Genomic DNA, 17,734 nt, shown 5'->3' on the forward strand with positions numbered 1-17,734 from the left:
CATTGTCCCCCGAGAAACTACAAGTCCCAGCCTGCCGTGTCGCGCTTTCCCACGGTGCTGCACTGTACACCGGGGCTTGTCCTCTCTTGGCTCTGCATCACGGATGTGCCTGGCAGCTCTCCTGGGGCACCCTATTACCAGGGCTGGGGAACATTGCGTTATGGAGGCAATAACCTCTCTGCAGCCAGTCAGCCTGTCTGCTGCGTTGTTATCTGGAGGACAGTTTGGCAAATGCATGATTGCCATGGCATGATACTCGCGTGGGGCCTGATGTAAAGGTAGCTCGATGATGGCACCGCTTGCACAGTGCTTCGAATGCTAATTTTGTTCTGGCTTGGCCTTGGCAGGGTTTGACTCTGTGTCCACCAAAACAATAGGACAAAGTGCTTGTTTGCTGAGCATTGAAGTGTCTGTTCACGACTGCCCTCTCAAACCATGTGCAGGATGCTAACTTTGGCTGGCAGAGCAGGATTTTGGGAGGGTGCGACTTTCTGCAACCCTGTTACGCCAGCCAAGGCCTGGTGCAGACAGAAGTTATACCAGATAGTGGAGAGCCTCGCATAGCAACACATCAAGCATTATGGCTCACTTTGATAAGGAAACTGTTATAAGCTATGGTGGCAAAAGCACTTTGCCAGTCTAAGCAGATGAGTGTCAACACCAGAAGGGTTTTGCCAGCATTGACAGTACCACAAAAGGTTTAAGTACAGAGTAGGCTGCAAGTGCTGACTGATGTGATGAAAGCATCCAGGGGTGGTACCAGCCACTTCCCAGGGAAGTGGCTAGACAGAAAATCGGGGGTGCTGCGCTATATATCTTCTGGCCAAACATACTTATTCATTCTTTTAATGAGACCCACTTAAACATGTGTTTTAGCTATGCTATCCACAGGAGATAACATAGAGATAACAGGAGAATAAAAATATATGCTGTATGCAAACAGATGGGTCCAGGCTGGGCCCGGAGCACCACAGCTCTGTGGGCAGGAACGGGACAGGCTCAGCTGCATGGGGTGGGGGGCTTGGACGGGGGCACTCAGGATGGCTACAGGAAGGCTATAGCCCCCCCTCCCTCCCCAAGTCTTCCCCTAGCGCCGCCCCTGAAAGTGTCTGCGCTCAGATTTATGGACAGCTCAGCTGGATCATCGCGTACACAGTCAGTGCAGCCCATTCACTACCGCAGTCAAGCTTTTAACTGCAGAGAGGGCTCTTGCCAGAATTATTGAGACGTTCATGACTTATGGGCAAGGCAATAAAAAATGCCGGAAAGCTTTCCTGCCAAGCACTGAAGTGTCAGCCCTGTGGACAAAAGCTAGCATGAAACAAGCTGCTTCCTTTCACTAACTCCCCCCTCTGCCCTTAGAGAAACTGCACCAGTTCAAGGGCAACTACAAGCCTCGCATGACCTTCAACGTCCCTCTAGCCAAACATGCTCGTCCCATGCCTGACTCACAGAAAGCCCTGAACCTTCCCGAAAATTCAGTCCTGCCTCAGCTCTCTGCAGTGACCTTTTTTGACAATTGTATTGTGTTTGTTGTTTTCAGTTGCTATCGCAGGCTGCCAAGGATATTTTGGTGGCTTGGCAGCAGCGCCACACATTTTATCAGGATGAGAGAGGCAGGTTCGGGAACAACCTCAGATCTCCCCCATCAGAGGAAAGCAGAACTCAGGGGGCTTGTAGAGATAGGAGGCCTAACAGGGGAGAACTGGAGATTTGGAAACTATGGCTCTGCTAGACGGTATTAATGCAGCCTTGTCATCAGCTTTCAGTCCTCTGAGCTAAAGTAAAAGCCACATCAAAAGAACTGACCAAATTAAGGGCAGGACTGCAGAAGGAGAGGGAGGGAGGGAATGTGCTGTTGCAAGACTGGAAGGAGGCACTGCAAAAAAGAGAGCCCACAGATAGCAGATTAGTAGTATCATCATCCCGATACGAAACCAGCCATCCAACCTAAGTAGAGAGACTCCTCTGCTTTTACAAAGTCCTTCTAAACCAAAAACACAAACTGCTTTAGAAATAACAATGGACATAAGACTCCCAACGCCTCTGGGAAATATCAGCACTGCCAGTTTGCAAACGGAAACACTGAATACCGGAGAGCAGAATGACCATGCAGGACCTCTGTTGCAAAGCTGGAGGTGTAGGCTGTATCCTCTTCACCGAGCTTTTGCCCGACAATCCTCCCTTTAAAGCTTTAAAATATTTCCTAGCATCTTTTTTTCCCCAGATATTTTTCATTAGTAATTTAAATTTCACGTCAAAAAAGAGTGGGATAACACTGGCAACTAGCCTCCCTTTAAAAAATGTTACTGAATTCTGGATTTGGATGCATTGCAATCAACAGCAAATAAATTACTGGATTGATAAAACATACTATATACCACTGATTAATGTATCTAAATCGTTTCTTTTCTACCAGCTTATGTTTTTGCTTTGTCAGGGCTGCTACAGTCTGCACATAAGGCACCAGGCCAAAAGTGCTACGGAGCCAAACACTTAAAGGAAATTTTTAGTGACCAACTCTCCATGCTACTTGCATCAGCCCATGGGCAGAAATTTTCAAAGAAGCACAGCAGATTAAGAGATTTAATTAAAGACAATGATGAGTTCAGGGAGAGCCTTGAAATTCCTTCAGAGCTTTCTGCTGTGTAAGCAAATCCCAGCTTCGGTCAAAACCCAGCTAGGGACAGATCACACCTGGCTGACAGCTCCTTAGGGACTCCCTTGCGAGCGGGCCCTTAGGATACCTCTCTCCTTACAGGAGGAATTCCCCCTCTAGCACAGCTCCCACAGAACTGCCCCTATCCTCCCTTTCTCTCCCCATACACACAGTGCACAGATGGATGGGGACAAGGCTGAAACCTTAGTTATCTGACTTTGCTGCATGGATACCGGTGCCTTTATCCATTTCACCACTGAAGATCCTGGCGGATCTAGTACTGACGCCCTAGGACAGAGGTGTCCAAGATGTAGCCCAAGGAGCCGGCTCACCCAACCTGCAAGGATCCTAGAGCAGGCAAAGGTTTGCCCTACTGCTAAATTCTCAGCAAGGGAGGACTGGAGCTACAGGGGGTGGGGGCAAACGACAGCTGCATTAAACCCCATGCCACCACTGCCAGATCCAGCCCATGGTCCAGATCCGACTTGTAAGGAGCCCAGGACCCGGCTTGGGGCCCAGATGAGTTTGACATCCTTGACCTAGACTGGAGGTGCCCGAGATGGGGAGAGGAAACAGCATTGTCAGTGGGTCTGTTAGAGCCCCTTTTGACCAAGGATAATTTTGCCAAACTTCAATCTTTCAGGCTGAAATTCTGCAGGTCAGGTTGAAAATTTTTGGAAATTATCAGCCCAAATGGTTCAGGTCTTGGGAAAAAAGATATGTTGTGTTGCTCAAAGTAAAAAAAAAATTAAAAATAATCCAGCAGCCTCTTCTTCAAACAGGCCTCAAGTCCTCATGTTTTTGATAAGTGAATTGAAATTAGGGAGAACACCCTGGTATCAGGCATGCCTTTTGCTCTTCTCCTTAAAATCTGCCCATATTTGAACAAATTTCATCCTTTTGGAAAACAGCAGTTTACACGTGCTTAGGGGAGCTTCACTAGAGCTTTGCACCTTAAATTCCTGGGAGAGCCCCACCTGTGCTCTCTGCTATTCCCACCAAGTCCAGGGAACTTGGAAGAAATGGGCAATTCAAATACAGAAGAAACAACCTACATCCTGTAGAGAATTAATTTGGAAAGAGAAATTTAAAAGACATATGAAGAGAGACTGAAGGGCAAAGGAACTGTCATGAGAAGCTGGGACTGAAAGAAAGCTATGTTTGGCTGAAGAGCTAAGAAATTAACCTAGTGCGGTATTCAAGAATCACTCGAAAATATAATATTTGACACAGTTTTGTTCCATTTATGTCTCCATTTCTGGGAATGCCTCTGAGTTCACATAACATGGGCTTCTGAAAAACAGCAGTTCACAAACCTGAGGCTGGGAGCCAGGGGAAAATGGGTACCAGCAGCAAAAGTAATGTGAATAGAGATGAGGGGCAGGGAGAGATAAGAATTAGACACGGAGCCCCAGGAGTTTAAGACTAGGATTGTCTGTGTAAAGAGCCTGGGACCGAGAGGAAGAGCACGGCTGGCAAAGTAAAGAGAACGAGACTGAGAAAAAGATTCAGGGCTCGGGAGACGGGATTGAAAGGAACAGGACAGAAGAGTCAAACTTCGGGGAGACAGGCAAGAGCATGTGCCCAGAAGAGCAGGCTCCTGATCACAATCCTGCCTCACACCATTCCTCTGCTGTCAGCAGATATCAGAGACCCACCGGCACAACGTGCTGGTCCTTCGAGAGCAGCGATTCTCAGCCGGGGACACGTGGCATGCTGGGCTGCTGTGGCAGCCTCCCGAAAGGCGCGGCAGGGAGAGAGGAGAAAGTGAGAAGCTTGAGGAGATAAAGCGCAGGGTCTTCCCTTCCAGCTCCTCCTCCTCCCCTCTCCCTCTGCAAATAGTAAGCACTATAATACAGTAGTTTTTTAAATGGGGCGCTGCTCAATTCACAAGTTCACAATTCACATGAGTGCTGCAAATCTAAAAAGATTAAAACCTGCCGACCTAGAGGATGACAACCTGTGGCTATCGGTCACTGCCTCAGCCAAGTGGCAGAGGTCCTTGCACAAGGTCTGAACCCTGCAGAGTGCCACAAGTGCCAACATGATGCCTTAGGATCGAACTTCTGCCCCCCCCCTTTACTTTTTCAGAAGCTCTGGACTGTGTATAGGAGGCAGTTTTTCTGTGCCTCCCCTGCTCCTTTTGTTGAGGTCATTGGGAGGCGTGCAATGGATGTGGCAAGGGGGAAAAAAAAAAAAAAAAAAAGGTGGTCTTGCAGCTTGTGCAGTTGAATATCTCCTGGAAAGTTGAATTAATTCCCTACCTCTGTCACAGCATTCTTGTAAGGCACAACGCAAGTCACTCCAGCTCACATTTTCGTAGGGGACCAAAAACTGTTTTCCTCGCTTTGTGGGTGCCTGATCTGAGCATCTGCTCTGGAGCCTGGCCTACACAAGTGTGGTGCTGTACTTGCATATGGTGATACAATATGCCAGAAAGGCCCTGGAGTCTTTCCAGATTGGCCATCTACAATTAATATTTTTACCTTAATCTCTCTCTACCTCAGCTCCCCATTTTTAAAAGGCGATTCTACTCACCTATGCCATAGGAATATTAATAAAATATCTAGTGTATGGGAAGCACTCAGACATTACTGTGATGACCACCCTAGAAAGACTCATGAGACTAATTCTGCCTTCAGAGCAGTGTTTGGATATTGCATGATAAATATGCCGCAGGATAAAACAAATAACGTAAGAGAGCTTCTTCTTGCTAACAGTTGTATGCAGTGAAGGAGTTCTGGGGAAAAGACACCCTGTGATCAAGTCATCAAAGCTTTTTTGTTTTGTTTTTTGAGATGCTGTCCAGGCAACCTTTTGTCTGACATTTCCTGAGTTGAGTTGCTTGACTTTGCAACCCTAATAATGTTTAATATAGTTTATTGGGTATTGGTGTACATGTGGAATGTTTCATTCAGATATTGCTCTCCAAGACCTCCCTCATAATTGGATTTAGAAAGTAAGTGCATGAATAAATCCAAACAAAATGTCACCGACTTACCATCCAGCCATTCATCCCTCTTCTGTTTACCTCCTTACCTTTTTCCAAGCCAGCTGCCCCTCTAGCCTCCATATCCATCATATGACTTTCCTCTTCACTTCCCTTGAGCTGGTTTAACATTGGTTTCCCAGGGAATATTAGTCTCTTTGTACACCCGTTTTGCATTATGAACAAAGGATCCAGAATTGAATATTAGTGTAGTGGATGCTTATTCCCCTATGATACAGTTTACCTGCTGGGTATTCTTTTCTATTCAGGAAAACAGGCCCACACTAGAGGAATAGAAAAAAAACCCCCAGCATCCCTTTACAAGTTAGCACTGCTGCAGATTTTTCACTTCAGATTTGCAAAAAAAATTGGATCTCTTCACTCTTGGTTTTCAGCATAAAGAGGCTGCAAAATGCTGCTTCCTTTTACCAATGATGCTGTTTTCAGTTGGATGTTTGGACTATTCAAAGCAGGTGGCAGTCAAATAGCTGTGGTTGATTGCATTAGGGACACTCTTGCCTGCTTAATACCCCGACTGCAGCGTCATGCATAAACAGCAGCATTGTTGCATAGTCACAACACATCTGCATAGCCCAGTTCATCACTAAAATCTATTGGAGCAAACTTGCTGAAGCTGTTTGAAAGTTGGAAGCAACACAAGCTACCAAATCCAAACTCAAGTTCTAAGAGAAAACTGAATCTAATTATTGCCCGGTACAATCAGAATTTAGAAAGCCAGAGAAAACAGCTGTGCCCACTAATAAAGACTGCACACAATTCCCTTCGGCATGGCTTTATCAGATGAGATCCTGGAATATTAGTGGTTGTCAGCCATTTTTATATTGCTAGACATTTGCTTTGTGTTTCTAACAAAGAACCTTTTGTTATCGACATGCCATTTACAAAAAGGGATAAAAAAAAAATCAAACATGCTTTGTGCACACAAATATCACTGAGCAAGTACTTTCACAACTTGGATTGTGATTCACTGCTTTGTCAAAAGCAAAGACAAGGTGATAATCTAATTGAAAAATCTGTAAAAGGTAATGAAAAGTAATGATAGCACTTGTGTACAGGCACCTGTTTCTAACCATTCTTTTGAATATAGCAATTAAAATCTGCTTGAGAATGGTAAAGGAGGATTAAAATATAATATATAGAAGAGAACTATTAAGTTTTGTAGGCTTTGAAAGTACTTTCTAGGATAATTTTTATTGCCACCCATATTAATTTCTGAAGGACTTTCCAAACAGATCTGCTTACCAGAACGGTCTCTTTATAGGGAGAACAAATTTAGCCAATTATGGATTTTTGCCTCTACATATTTCAGCCTTACTGTAACAGAAAAGGACTGGAAAAAATCTCTTCCTCTCCACCCCAGAGAAGTGATTGATGTAGTGAAGGCTTTCACACACGAGAAACCTGATTTTACTGCCATTTGAAGACCTGGTTTAAAAATAAGCAGTCTACATCACATTGGGACTGAACTTTGTTATTGTCTTAACCCTTCTCTATTTATGAGTGCACTGGAGATGGGGTCCAGCACCAACTATGTTTAACAAGTTAGTTAGTAGATTTGCAAATAAGCTGTGGACAGGGCCTGTAATACAACTAATCATTTGCCTAGCTTGCCAAATCTCTCTCTCACTCCCCACCCCGCTACCAATGAGAAATACTTCAGGGTGAATAGACACATGCTAGAAAACAAAAATTTGTCCAAGATTAGCCAGAACTGACTGGTGATTTTTGACCGTTCGTTTGAGGGGTGCCTAAGTGGAAGCACCCCAAAGGAGGCTGATTTTCACAACGTACTTACTGAACACCTGCCCCCTGCAAACCAGAACCCCTTTAAGCTGCTTTTCAGTGGACACAGAAGCTAAAAGGTAACTCACACAAGTTGCTCTTGCATGTACTGTATTGTCCAAAAGAAATGGGTTTACTGTTACTTTGTCTGCCCCCTCAGTCCTATCACACTTCAACTGCTGGCTGCTAGCTGATCAAACTGCGCTAGATAGGGAACACTTTGCAGCCCTGCCCAGAGGCTCAACTGCTGCTAGTAGCTTTTCCCACCTGGAACGAATAAGAGCCAAGTCTGTCTGGGATCCAATTGTGACTGCAGACTTCTTAGGCTGTGCATCACCAGCAGTTCCTGAACAGATGCATTTAGGAAACAAAGTCCTATTATTATAACTGCTGAAAGGGAAAAAAAAAAAAAAAAGCAAGGCAAACAAACAACCCCCCCACCCAAAAAACAACCTGTCACTGAACAGTGAAGCAGAAAGAGCACAAATCTTCTTTGTCCATAATTGCATGGCTACCTCTTGCTGCCTATAAACACTCTCTCTGCTACATTAGTAAAAAAGCTTTTTGCTTCTCTTTACAGCAAAGACTTTGATATCTTTGTGGCTGCCAAACATCAATGGTAGATGAGGAAAAGCTCCTCCCACTCCCTACCTCAAGCAAGATGATGTCAATATTTCAAATGTAAAAGCCAAGTCATTGTGTTGAATCTGCTTTTGGAGTTCACATCCCTGCTTACTACCCATATACCTCAACCAATGCTTTCTCACTGGGATGAACTTGCCGACCGCGCTACCCCACCCCTGCGGCACAAGGGAAGAACGGGACAGTGCACACCAAGAACAGGGTTGTGCAAGAGAAACCCATAGTGCATTTGAACAGTTTTTGCCTGTAGAAGTAAAACATGCTCATACATCTGGAAACACAGGGCCCGCCCCTACGAACTGCAGAGCTGTTGCAAGTGCATTCTCATCTGAAGCCAAGCCCTGCTATGACTGCCAGCACAGCTACGCCGGTCGTGGGGGTGAACGGGTGCGATTCTTCACACACACAGCAGGGCTGGCAGAAGCCAAGTTGTACTCTGATCAGCGTATCTTGTTCTGCTTGTACAGTGGGGCTTTATCACCACTGCTGATAGCAATTTGCTGGTACTGCAGGAGTCATACCAAGACTGCTTTGCCAGTGAGGTGCTGCTTGCATACTCTGCTTAAACAGCTGTTTCTCAGACCCTTTCTAAAGCAGTGGTTTTCAACCTTTTCAGTCCTAAGGCCCTCATTGGAAAAAAAAGCCAACTTTTAGTTTTCACTCTTTTGACTACAGAAAAGTATCAGAGCAATTCTTCTGTTGCAAAGAAATCAGGAAAACCATGACAGGTCAGAATGATTTTAACACCATGAATTCCTACTTGAAGCCTCTGGATGCATCTTGTGAATCATGTCAGCATGGCAAGGTGTGCTAACCTTGCATGGCACCCCACAGCACCCTTCAAGGGCTCTCCAGGCACCATTTGAGAATCACCGTTCTCAAAGCAGGAGGTGTGGGGAGCCCTGCACTCCTGGAGGGATACTGGACTATCAACACTATTATTTTAATTTCAATTATAAAATGATAAACAGCAGAAGTTGGTATTTTAATAGGAAATAAGTAAGTAAGGGAAGTTTTAAAGAAGGCAGCACACACCGGAAAAATGTTGCCTTAATGCCATGCCTTTCACACAACACAAGGGATAACTCTGTGGATACTTTTGCTCTTTTTCTTCCTCCTCCTCCCAAGGGTGTTTGTGGAAATGGAAAAGACACAATTTAAAGTGTAATTGTTAAGCCATACCTTTCTTCCAAAGCTTTCTGCTCATGCTATACAACGCACCAAACTTTTAGGGACGAATCAATGCCGAAGCTCAGCAGGCTGCCCACCCTGCAAAACCCTCACCGACATCATGATAGGTAAAAAGAAAGGACGACTCCTGGGACCCCTCCACTCCTGCTTTCCAGTCCATATTAGCAGGGCATTAGCCCTGCCCTGTCTCAGAAGCCCGCTGCGCAAGGCTCCTACATTGCTGCTTCTGCAGCATGTTATCTGGAGCATGCAGATTACAAGGAGCTGACTCTAGTGCTGGCTGGGTATAGATGACCACTGTGCCTCGGCTTTCCCAAGCCCTGCACAGGTTATCCTTGGATTAAAACATCCTCCTTGCCTTCTGCTAGATTGTGAAGCAAGCCCCCAGCTCCCTGAAAAAAGTTAGTCATTATTTGCCCTTTTGGAGGCTGTCTTGTTCCTCCATACACGAACACAAGATGAATAGCATGAAACAGTAAACTCTCAGAAGTTCCACAGCAGCACAAGCTCCTGGTGTATGAAGCAGAAGTTCCTCAGTGCTACATTAGGTGTTGGGTAAGGTACACAGGAGGGGCAGTGAAACCCTTCATGGTTTTGATCTGTGATTAGGCAGCTCTTCATTAATTTTTACTATAAAATGCTTATGAGCTTAATCCACAAGTGTCAGGAACAAATACACATTAAACTTTAATTAAAACACTGAGGGTATCTTAGATTCCCCCCCCCACCCAAGGAGCCATTAAAGTAATGGATTTTTTTTTTTAATGAAATGATCTTGACATGCTTTGTCCTCATACCACTAACAAGACTGGCACATAGGATAGCTAACCTGCCCTCAATTTAAGATCCTATATTTTTTTCTGTTGAATTCAGTAGAACAGTGCAAAATTATTTCCCAAGGCGACACTGACTCCTCCCAGTTTTTCCTAATTCAATAGGATGAGCATTGCTTTTCCCCTGGTATTTACTTTCTTTCAGAATCAGGGGGTAAAATCCATTTCTTAAACTGAAGTTAAATGGGAGCTCTGCCACAGATTTAGCCCCGCGCATCTCATGTATTCACTGTAAGACTAGTAGTATCAGAATGCCACATCTGAATTTGTTTAAAGAAAAGTCACTTTGGAAACCTCGCTCTGAGCATTGTGTTATATTTGAGAAGCTGAAGTGTAAGCCAAGACTGAAAAACTTCTCCTAGTCTTACAAGCCAACAGTAGCTGTGGTCCAAGCATCTCAATCAAGTTGGACATGTCCTATTGGGAAACTTCAGGTCCCTGTTCTAGCAAGCAATACAGCTGCTGCAGTAGTCCCAGAGGTGCATTCGGTTCTCCAGTCATTGCAGCAGACACTTTAAGCCTTAGCACATACACAGCTGCCTAAATATAGACACAATGGAGAATAGCTAATGTAGGCATGTAGCCAAGTTTTCCAATCATTGCTGAAGTGTAATGAGAGCAAAGTCAGTAAATATAATTGAGAAAATTAAGATCGGAAAGTGGGCTGATGGGGGGGAAGAAACTGGAGGGAAGAGTGAAAAAAACTGGGGCCAGGATAGCTGTTAAGGTGATAACAGATGTCACTTAAAATCAATTTTTAAAAGATAGTTCAGACTAGTGCTGAGCATTTGCACAACCCAGTCTGCATCTATTTTTATAATAAAGCATTTCCAGAATAGGGCATCTACAAGCAGGTATTAGAGCTCAGTACTGATTTTTCCACCCACCAAAAGACCAAAAAAATGTGTTGCCCACTAACTTACCTCTCCTCTCAACCTCTCACTTCCAGGACCGCAAAGCAGTTGTCTGAGGAGCCGGAGGCAAATGCTGCATGAAGCTGTGCAGAACGCCAAGTGGGTTGTAACCATTTCAGCCATGCAGCAGACAAGGTGTTTAAGTGCTTCTAACCAGCTTGATTGAATTTTACACTACTTCATATTTACCCAACTACCCAGTAACGTTTAAGAACTTTTAAGATTAATTTTGGGACAGATCAAACAAGTTGATGAACCTCTAGTTCTACCCCAGTCATAACAGTGCACTAGCACACAGGCATCCAGCAGCAACTTGCCATTCAGGCTGAGAGAAATCCAAGCGGTAACCTGGGCTTTCACAATGCTGTTAAAAAAAAGCCCAGGACTTTAACAATTAAGCAACTGACTTTAGGGAACAGAATCACATGACTTTTTAAAAGGTTTTTGTAAGAACCTAAAGCGTTTTTGATCTCTTGGACCCTAAAAAACAATGCACTTTTTAGAAGTGATATTGCAAGGTCTGGTTTATGCTATTTGCAAGTCTGTTGGCACTCTGGTTCCCATTGGAAAAGCCACACTGCAGGTATTCACCAATTGTGTTTTTTCAGTGTTTATTCACGGTACTCAAAGGGCTCTTCTAGCTCAGTTAATTAACTTCAGGCACCTCCCAGCTCCAAACAAGCACTTAAGCGTTGCACTGTGGCTTATTGCAACTGCAGAGCTGGGGGTAGCCGCGGTAACCTAAGGCAGCTGGTTTTGGCAGCCCTGGATTTTGTAAGAAGCGCCCTGACTAGACGAGAGCAGAGGGGTGATTAGCCGAAGCCAGGGTAGGCTTGCACCTCAAAGGGTAGGCCCCGATTTAATTAGGTGCAGGCTACGCCGGCTTTGGCTCAACAAGGCTCTGAGGTTCCCACTAGGAGCTGGGCCAGATGCCGGGGTTGAGGGACTCCCCCCGCCTGGAGCGGGGCAGGCGCTGGGGAGCAGCACAGCTGGAGGGCCCGGCCAGGCGCCGACTCAACCGCCCGTCCTCCGCCTCCCGCCGGAGATAGCCAGCCTGGTTAACCCTTCCGTTCCCCGCAGGATAATCCATGCAGAGGGACAGACCCCCCGCAGCAGCGGGTTTCTCCCCGGGGTGGTCCCGCAAGGAGCGCGGGGGCCTCCCGCACTAGAAGGCGTGTCCAACTGCACCCCAGCGACACGGTGGGCCGAGCCGAGCCGGCCCGCGGCGCTTGTGCGCCCCCTCCCCCCTGCATGTAGCGCGGCGGCCCTGGCCCGACACGGGCAGCGATCGGCCTCAAATGCCGCTAAAGAGGGCCAGCCCGTGCGTGCGGAGAGCCCGGCAGGTGTCGGCGCTGGGGGGACACAAGTCCGGGAGCAGGAGGCCCTCAGGCCGGGCCGCCCGACTAGCCCTAGCCTTGCAGGCAGGTCGGGTCCCTCCCAGCAGCCCCGAGCCGGCCGATTCCCGACTCCAGCCGGCCAGGGAAGCCCCGCACCACGGGCCCAGCCGCCGGGGCGGCCCGGGCCGGGCGCGCAGCCAGGTCCCAGCGGGCGCTGCGGAGTCCCCGCCAGGCCGCGCCCGCTCCCCCGCCCCGGAGCTGGTTTGCCCGTCAGCCGCAGCCCCCCTCCGCCCGGCAGAAGCCACTAGAAAGCCCCCCCAAAACCCGCTCCTCCGCAGCTCGCTCGCGCGCCCCGCGCACCCCTCGGCCCCGCCCGGCCAAGAAAAGGGAGAGAGGACCTTTTGCGCTTCAAATATATAATTTTTATTTGGTACCAACGTTTCCAGAGGCCAAACCCGGCCGTCTCGGGCGCCCCCCGGCCCCGAGCGGGCGGGACGCAGCCGGGGGAGACCCGGGGCTAACACGGGAGGGCTAGAATGAGAAGAAACTTGGCTACTAACCTCGAGAACCGGGACGCGCCTCCCTCGGCACAGGGCAGCCGGGGGCGGCGACACAGACCCAACAGAACAGACGGGCATTGCACGGGCGGGGTGAACCGCGGGGGGGAGGGGGGAGTGAAAAAGGGAAAAAAATAAAAATAATAAAAAAAAAAAAAGACCAAACAGAGTCCGCGGGAGTCCTTGCCGCGCAGCCTAGTCCACCTCCTCGATGGTGGGGCCGCCGGAGCCGGCGGGCGCGGGGCCGCCGGGCGGGGCGGCGCCCTGGTACAGCTTGGTGATGATGGGGTTGCAGAGCTTCTCCAGCTCCTTCTGCTTGTGCTCGTACTCTTCCTTCTCGGCCATCTGGTTGCGGTCCAGCCAGGCGATCAGCTCCTGGCACTTGTCAAGCACGCGCTGCTTGTCCTGCTCGCTGATCTTGCCCGCCAGCTTCTCGTCCTCCACCGTCTGCTTCATGTTGTAGGCGTAGGACTCGAGCGAGTTCTTGGCCGCCACCCGCTCGCGGTTGGCGTCGTCCTCCGCCTTGTACTTCTCGGCCTCCTGCACCATGCGGTCGATGTCGTCCTTGCTGAGCCGGCCCTTGTCGTTGGTGATGGTGATCTTGTTCTCCTTGCCCGTGCTCTTGTCGGCCGCGCTCACGTTGAGGATGCCGTTGGCGTCGATGTCGAAGGTGACCTCGATCTGCGGCACGCCGCGCGGCGCCGGCGGGATGCCGGTCAGGTCGAACTTGCCCAGCAGGTTGTTGTCCTTGGTCATGGCGCGCTCGCCCTCGTACACCTGCACCAGCACGCTGCTCTGGTTGTCCGAGTAGGTGGTGAAGGTCTGCGTCTGCTTGGTGGGGATGGTGGTGTTGCGCTTGATGAGCGCCGTCATGACGCCGCCCGCCGTCTCGATGCCGAGCGACAGCGGCGTCACGTCCAGCAGCAGCAGGTCCTGCACGTTCTCCGACTTGTCGCCCATGAGGATGGCGGCTTGCACCGCCGCGCCGTACGCCACCGCCTCGTCGGGGTTGATGCTCTTGTTCAGCTCCTTGCCGTTGAAGAAGTCCTGCAGCAGCTTCTGGATCTTGGGGATGCGCGTCGAGCCGCCCACCAGCACGATCTCCTGCACCTGCCCCTTGTCCAGCTTGGCGTCGCGCAGCGCCTTCTCCACCGGCTCCAGCGTGCCGCGGAACAGGTCGGCGTTCAGCTCCTCGAAGCGCGCCCGCGTGATGGACGTGTAGAAGTCGATGCCCTCGAACAGCGAGTCGATCTCGATGCTGGCCTGCGTGGAGGAGCTCAGCGTGCGCTTGGCCCGCTCGCACGCCGTGCGCAGCCGCCGCACCGCCCGCTTGTTGCCGCCGATGTCGCGCTTGTGCTTGCGCTTGAACTCCTCCACGAAGTGCGTCACCATGCGGTTGTCGAAGTCCTCGCCGCCCAGGTGCGTGTCGCCCGCCGTCGACTTCACCTCGAAGATGCCGTCCTCGATGGTGAGGATGGACACGTCGAAGGTGCCGCCGCCCAGGTCGAAGATCAGCACGTTCTTCTCGCCGGCGCGCGCGCCCTTCTTGTCCAGCCCGTAGGCGATGGCGGCCGCCGTGGGCTCGTTGATGATGCGCATCACGTTGAGGCCCGTGATGGTGCCTGCATCTTTGGTAGCCTGGCGCTGCGAGTCGTTGAAGTAGGCGGGCACGGTGATGACGGCGTTCTGCACCTTGCGGCCCAGATAAGCCTCAGCGATCTCCTTCATCTTGGTCAGCACCATGGAGCTGATCTCTTCAGGGAAGAAGGTCTTGGATTCGCCTTTATACTCCACTTGCACCTTGGGCTTGCCGCCCTCGCTCACTACGCGGAAGGGCCAGTGCTTCATGTCCGCCTGCACCGTGGGGTCGTCGTACTTGCGGCCGATGAGGCGCTTGGCGTCGAAGATGGTGTTAGTGGGGTTCATGGCCACCTGGTTCTTGGCCGCGTCGCCGATGAGGCGCTCCGTGTCCGTGAAGGCCACGTAGCTGGGCGTGGTGCGGTTCCCCTGGTCATTGGCGATGATCTCCACCTTGCCATGCTGGAAGACGCCCACGCAGGAGTAGGTGGTGCCTAAGTCGATGCCGATCGCAGGCCCTTTGCCCGACATGATTACAGCTCTCCTCTGCTCCGCTCCACGCCGCGAACTGCCGTTAACGCCCCGCTCCGGCGCTTTTATGGCCCGCCGTGCCTTCTTCTGGAACCTGCCAGAAGCTCGGCGGCCAATCGGCTCGCTCGCTCGCCACCCCTCGTCCAATCCGCTCTCGCGCCTGTGGACCAATCCCCTCGCTCGTCCCCGCCCCCCTCTGCTCCACCAATCTCCTCCGCGTCCTCCTTCCTGTTCTTTCTCGATCAGTCCAGCGAACGCTTGTCCAGGACGCTTGGACCAATCGCTTCCCTCGCGTCTCTTTTTGTCCCGCCCTCCCCCGGTCAAGAGCTCCCGCCCCTCTACTCTGCCAGAAAGTTCTAGCGGACGCGTGACTAAAAGTAAGGGATGGATGTCACCACTGGCCAATAGAGATCGAGCTGGCAGGGAGGGGGTGGGACTTAGAGTCTCCCTTGGCTAGAGAGGGGGTATGCAAATAAGGTCGCTCTCTTGTCCGGCTCGCGCCGCTGACACCAACGACCGTTTTAAAGTCCCACCCTCCCTTGTGATTGGAGAACGGGGGAGCCAGTCAAACGATGGGGCGGGGGGTGGAGAGAGGGACGGGGGGGCGCCCCTCAGAGCGGTGCGGGAGGGGCGGGGCTGTGAGGCAGTTGGGGGTGGCAGGGGCCGGGGCGTCTGGGCCGGGTGCCTCTCATAGCAGTCCCGGCAGCCTCACTGAGGGGCAGTTGACACCCTGCTCAACCCACCTCTTGACAAGTGTCAGACCTGTCGGAATATTCTCCGCAGTCATGAACACAAAATACTGTTTTAGTGTTTCTCCCAAGCAGTGCTTTTAAATCTAGCTATAATAAGATGGAGGGGAGCACCCCTGTGGCCCATGAGATTTAAATCCTTTTAATCCCAGGCAAGATGTCACAGGCCCCTTTCAGGCTCTCCTGTCCTCTGTTAGGACATTTGTGCAATTATTATTCACCTCTGGTCATCCCTACCTGGGCAAAGAAGATCCACATAGCTTCCTTTTACCTTGCTTTATATGTAGGACGGACGAGACCGATGCCGAAAGCAAAGGCTCGATGGCTGGAGTCGCTCTGCTTCTGCAAAGCAGAGCTTCGTGCAAACCCGACCTTCGTAACATCAATATTGATTTTTTTAAAAAGGAGAAGAGGAAAAATCTTCCCTGACCTATTTCCTTATAGGCATCATTTAGTAATAACTTCCAGAGCAGCCTCTCTGGGAGAGGCGCAGTCTGATTTTTGGTCCATTCCTGTATGTCCTGTTTGACGGTGCGAACGAATACGCCCCTGGCCATGCACCACAGCCCCACCCAGCCACATGCGTTGGAGAGGGGATTTAGGTTTCTTCAGTGAGGCAAGAGTGAAATAGGTGGAGCAGAACCACCGATTCAATCTTTAGCTTGACGAAGTAAGATTGTTCCTCATATTTTTTTGCAGTATGTAGGACAGTCTCAACCTTGTCAGGCTCAAGGCACCCCTCCTTAGACTCAGTTTTCACTCTTTTTTGACTATAGAAAATAATTGAATGATCTTTCTATTGCAAATAACTCAAAAAGACCATAACAGATTGGAATATTTTTAGCACTGTGGATTCTTATTTGAAATCTCTGGACACATCGATGAGTGCGGCTGGTTGTTTCCCCAGGGACAACGAGCAGTGGCGTACCTTGTGCTGCTGCAATTTGTCCCCAGGGAATGCCCATGCCAGGTGCACTCTGGTGCATGGCAGGTTACCCCGGGTAGGGTAGGAGAGGCTGGGGCCAGCAACCGTGCTGCCCCCGGCAGCCTTAACTGGGGTCCTGGGGGCCTCGGAGCTGCAGCCATGGTGCTCCTGCAGCTGGAAGGCTGGCTGGCAGCTGGACCGTGGCTCCAGCGGGCCAGGCTCTGGTTTTGGGTGGTGCATGCTGCTACCACATGCGCAGCCGTGCTTTGTAAAGGTGCAGGTTATTTTGACCCTGGGATTTTCCAGAGTCAACTTCCCCCCCCCCAATCTCCCTCCTCCCCCTGTGCTGCAAGATAGCAGTGTAGGGAATACCTGCATGTGCAGCTTGTGGCACCATATACCATGCATCCACGCTCGTCTGTACATGGCCTCTAGATTTATCTTGGGAATCAAGTTAGTGCACCTAACAGTGCGAACATTTGCATGACACCCCATGGCACCCTTGACAGGATCTAAGACACCCTGGTTGAGAATCACTGGTGTAGGAGAACTGAATTAAACCTTACTTGGACTTTAGTCTAACAAGTTATTTGGCTCTGTATTTGGGGTAAAATTTAAGACCCTGTGAAGTACAGAAGGTCAGCGGATCTGATGGTAGCATATAGCTTTAAACTCTTGAGTTGTTGAATCATTTTTCCTGGTTAAAAAAAGAAGTTAGAGAGAAAGAGTCTAAAGGAACTTAGAACCGAAGGAGGACAACACATTATTGCTGTGCTATATGTTACTAATATCTTAATATCAGTTCTAAAAGGCCAAAGCAATAGGGGCAATAAGGGAATAATTAACTTTTTGGATGTCTTTTTATCACTAAAATGTTATGAATAACTGACGATGTTGGTATGTATCCAGTTATCAGATTTTTATGGGGAATTACCGATGCCTGAAATGTCAGGGAAATCTTCTGACAGCTCGTGTTGCATTGAAGATGACCTCATTCTGCTTGGTGTTTAATTCATTTTGTTTTAA

At 49.6% G+C, this 17,734-nt stretch overlaps 2 protein-coding genes across 4 annotated transcripts in view; both read right to left on the minus strand.

Annotated features, from left to right (window-relative positions):
- The window catches only part of PPP1R36 (protein phosphatase 1 regulatory subunit 36), a 32,812-nt gene extending 21,429 nt beyond the window's left edge, over window positions 1–11,383 (minus strand). The window contains exon 1 of one of the 3 annotated variants that reach the window (XM_019550823.1): window positions 11,041–11,381. The gene's annotated coding sequence lies outside the window, so the exon portion shown is untranslated. Of the gene's footprint in view, window positions 1–11,040 lie in introns of all 3 variants that reach the window. The other 2 variants (XM_019550822.1, XM_019550824.1) reach the window with 2 other exon arrangements.
- Window positions 11,384–12,767: 1,384 nt separating this feature from the next.
- HSPA2 (heat shock protein family A (Hsp70) member 2) lies at window positions 12,768–15,088 on the minus strand. Its single transcript, XM_019550825.1, has one exon. The coding sequence runs from the start codon at window positions 15,032–15,034 to the stop codon at window positions 13,121–13,123; it is 1,914 nt and encodes a 637-aa protein (XP_019406370.1). The 5' UTR covers window positions 15,035–15,088; the 3' UTR covers window positions 12,768–13,120.
- Between the last annotated feature and the right edge of the window lie 2,646 nt (window positions 15,089–17,734).

Source organism: Crocodylus porosus, unplaced genomic scaffold (assembly GCF_001723895.1).
Source record: "Crocodylus porosus isolate Cpor-Errol unplaced genomic scaffold, CroPor_comp1, whole genome shotgun sequence".
Taxonomy (NCBI): Eukaryota; Metazoa; Chordata; order Crocodylia; family Crocodylidae; genus Crocodylus; species Crocodylus porosus.

Excerpts from the sequence above, each read along its gene's own strand:
- HSPA2 (XM_019550825.1), bottom strand. The coding sequence starts at position 15,034 with ATGTCGGGCAAAGGGCCTGCGATCGGCATCGACTTAGGCACCACCTAC.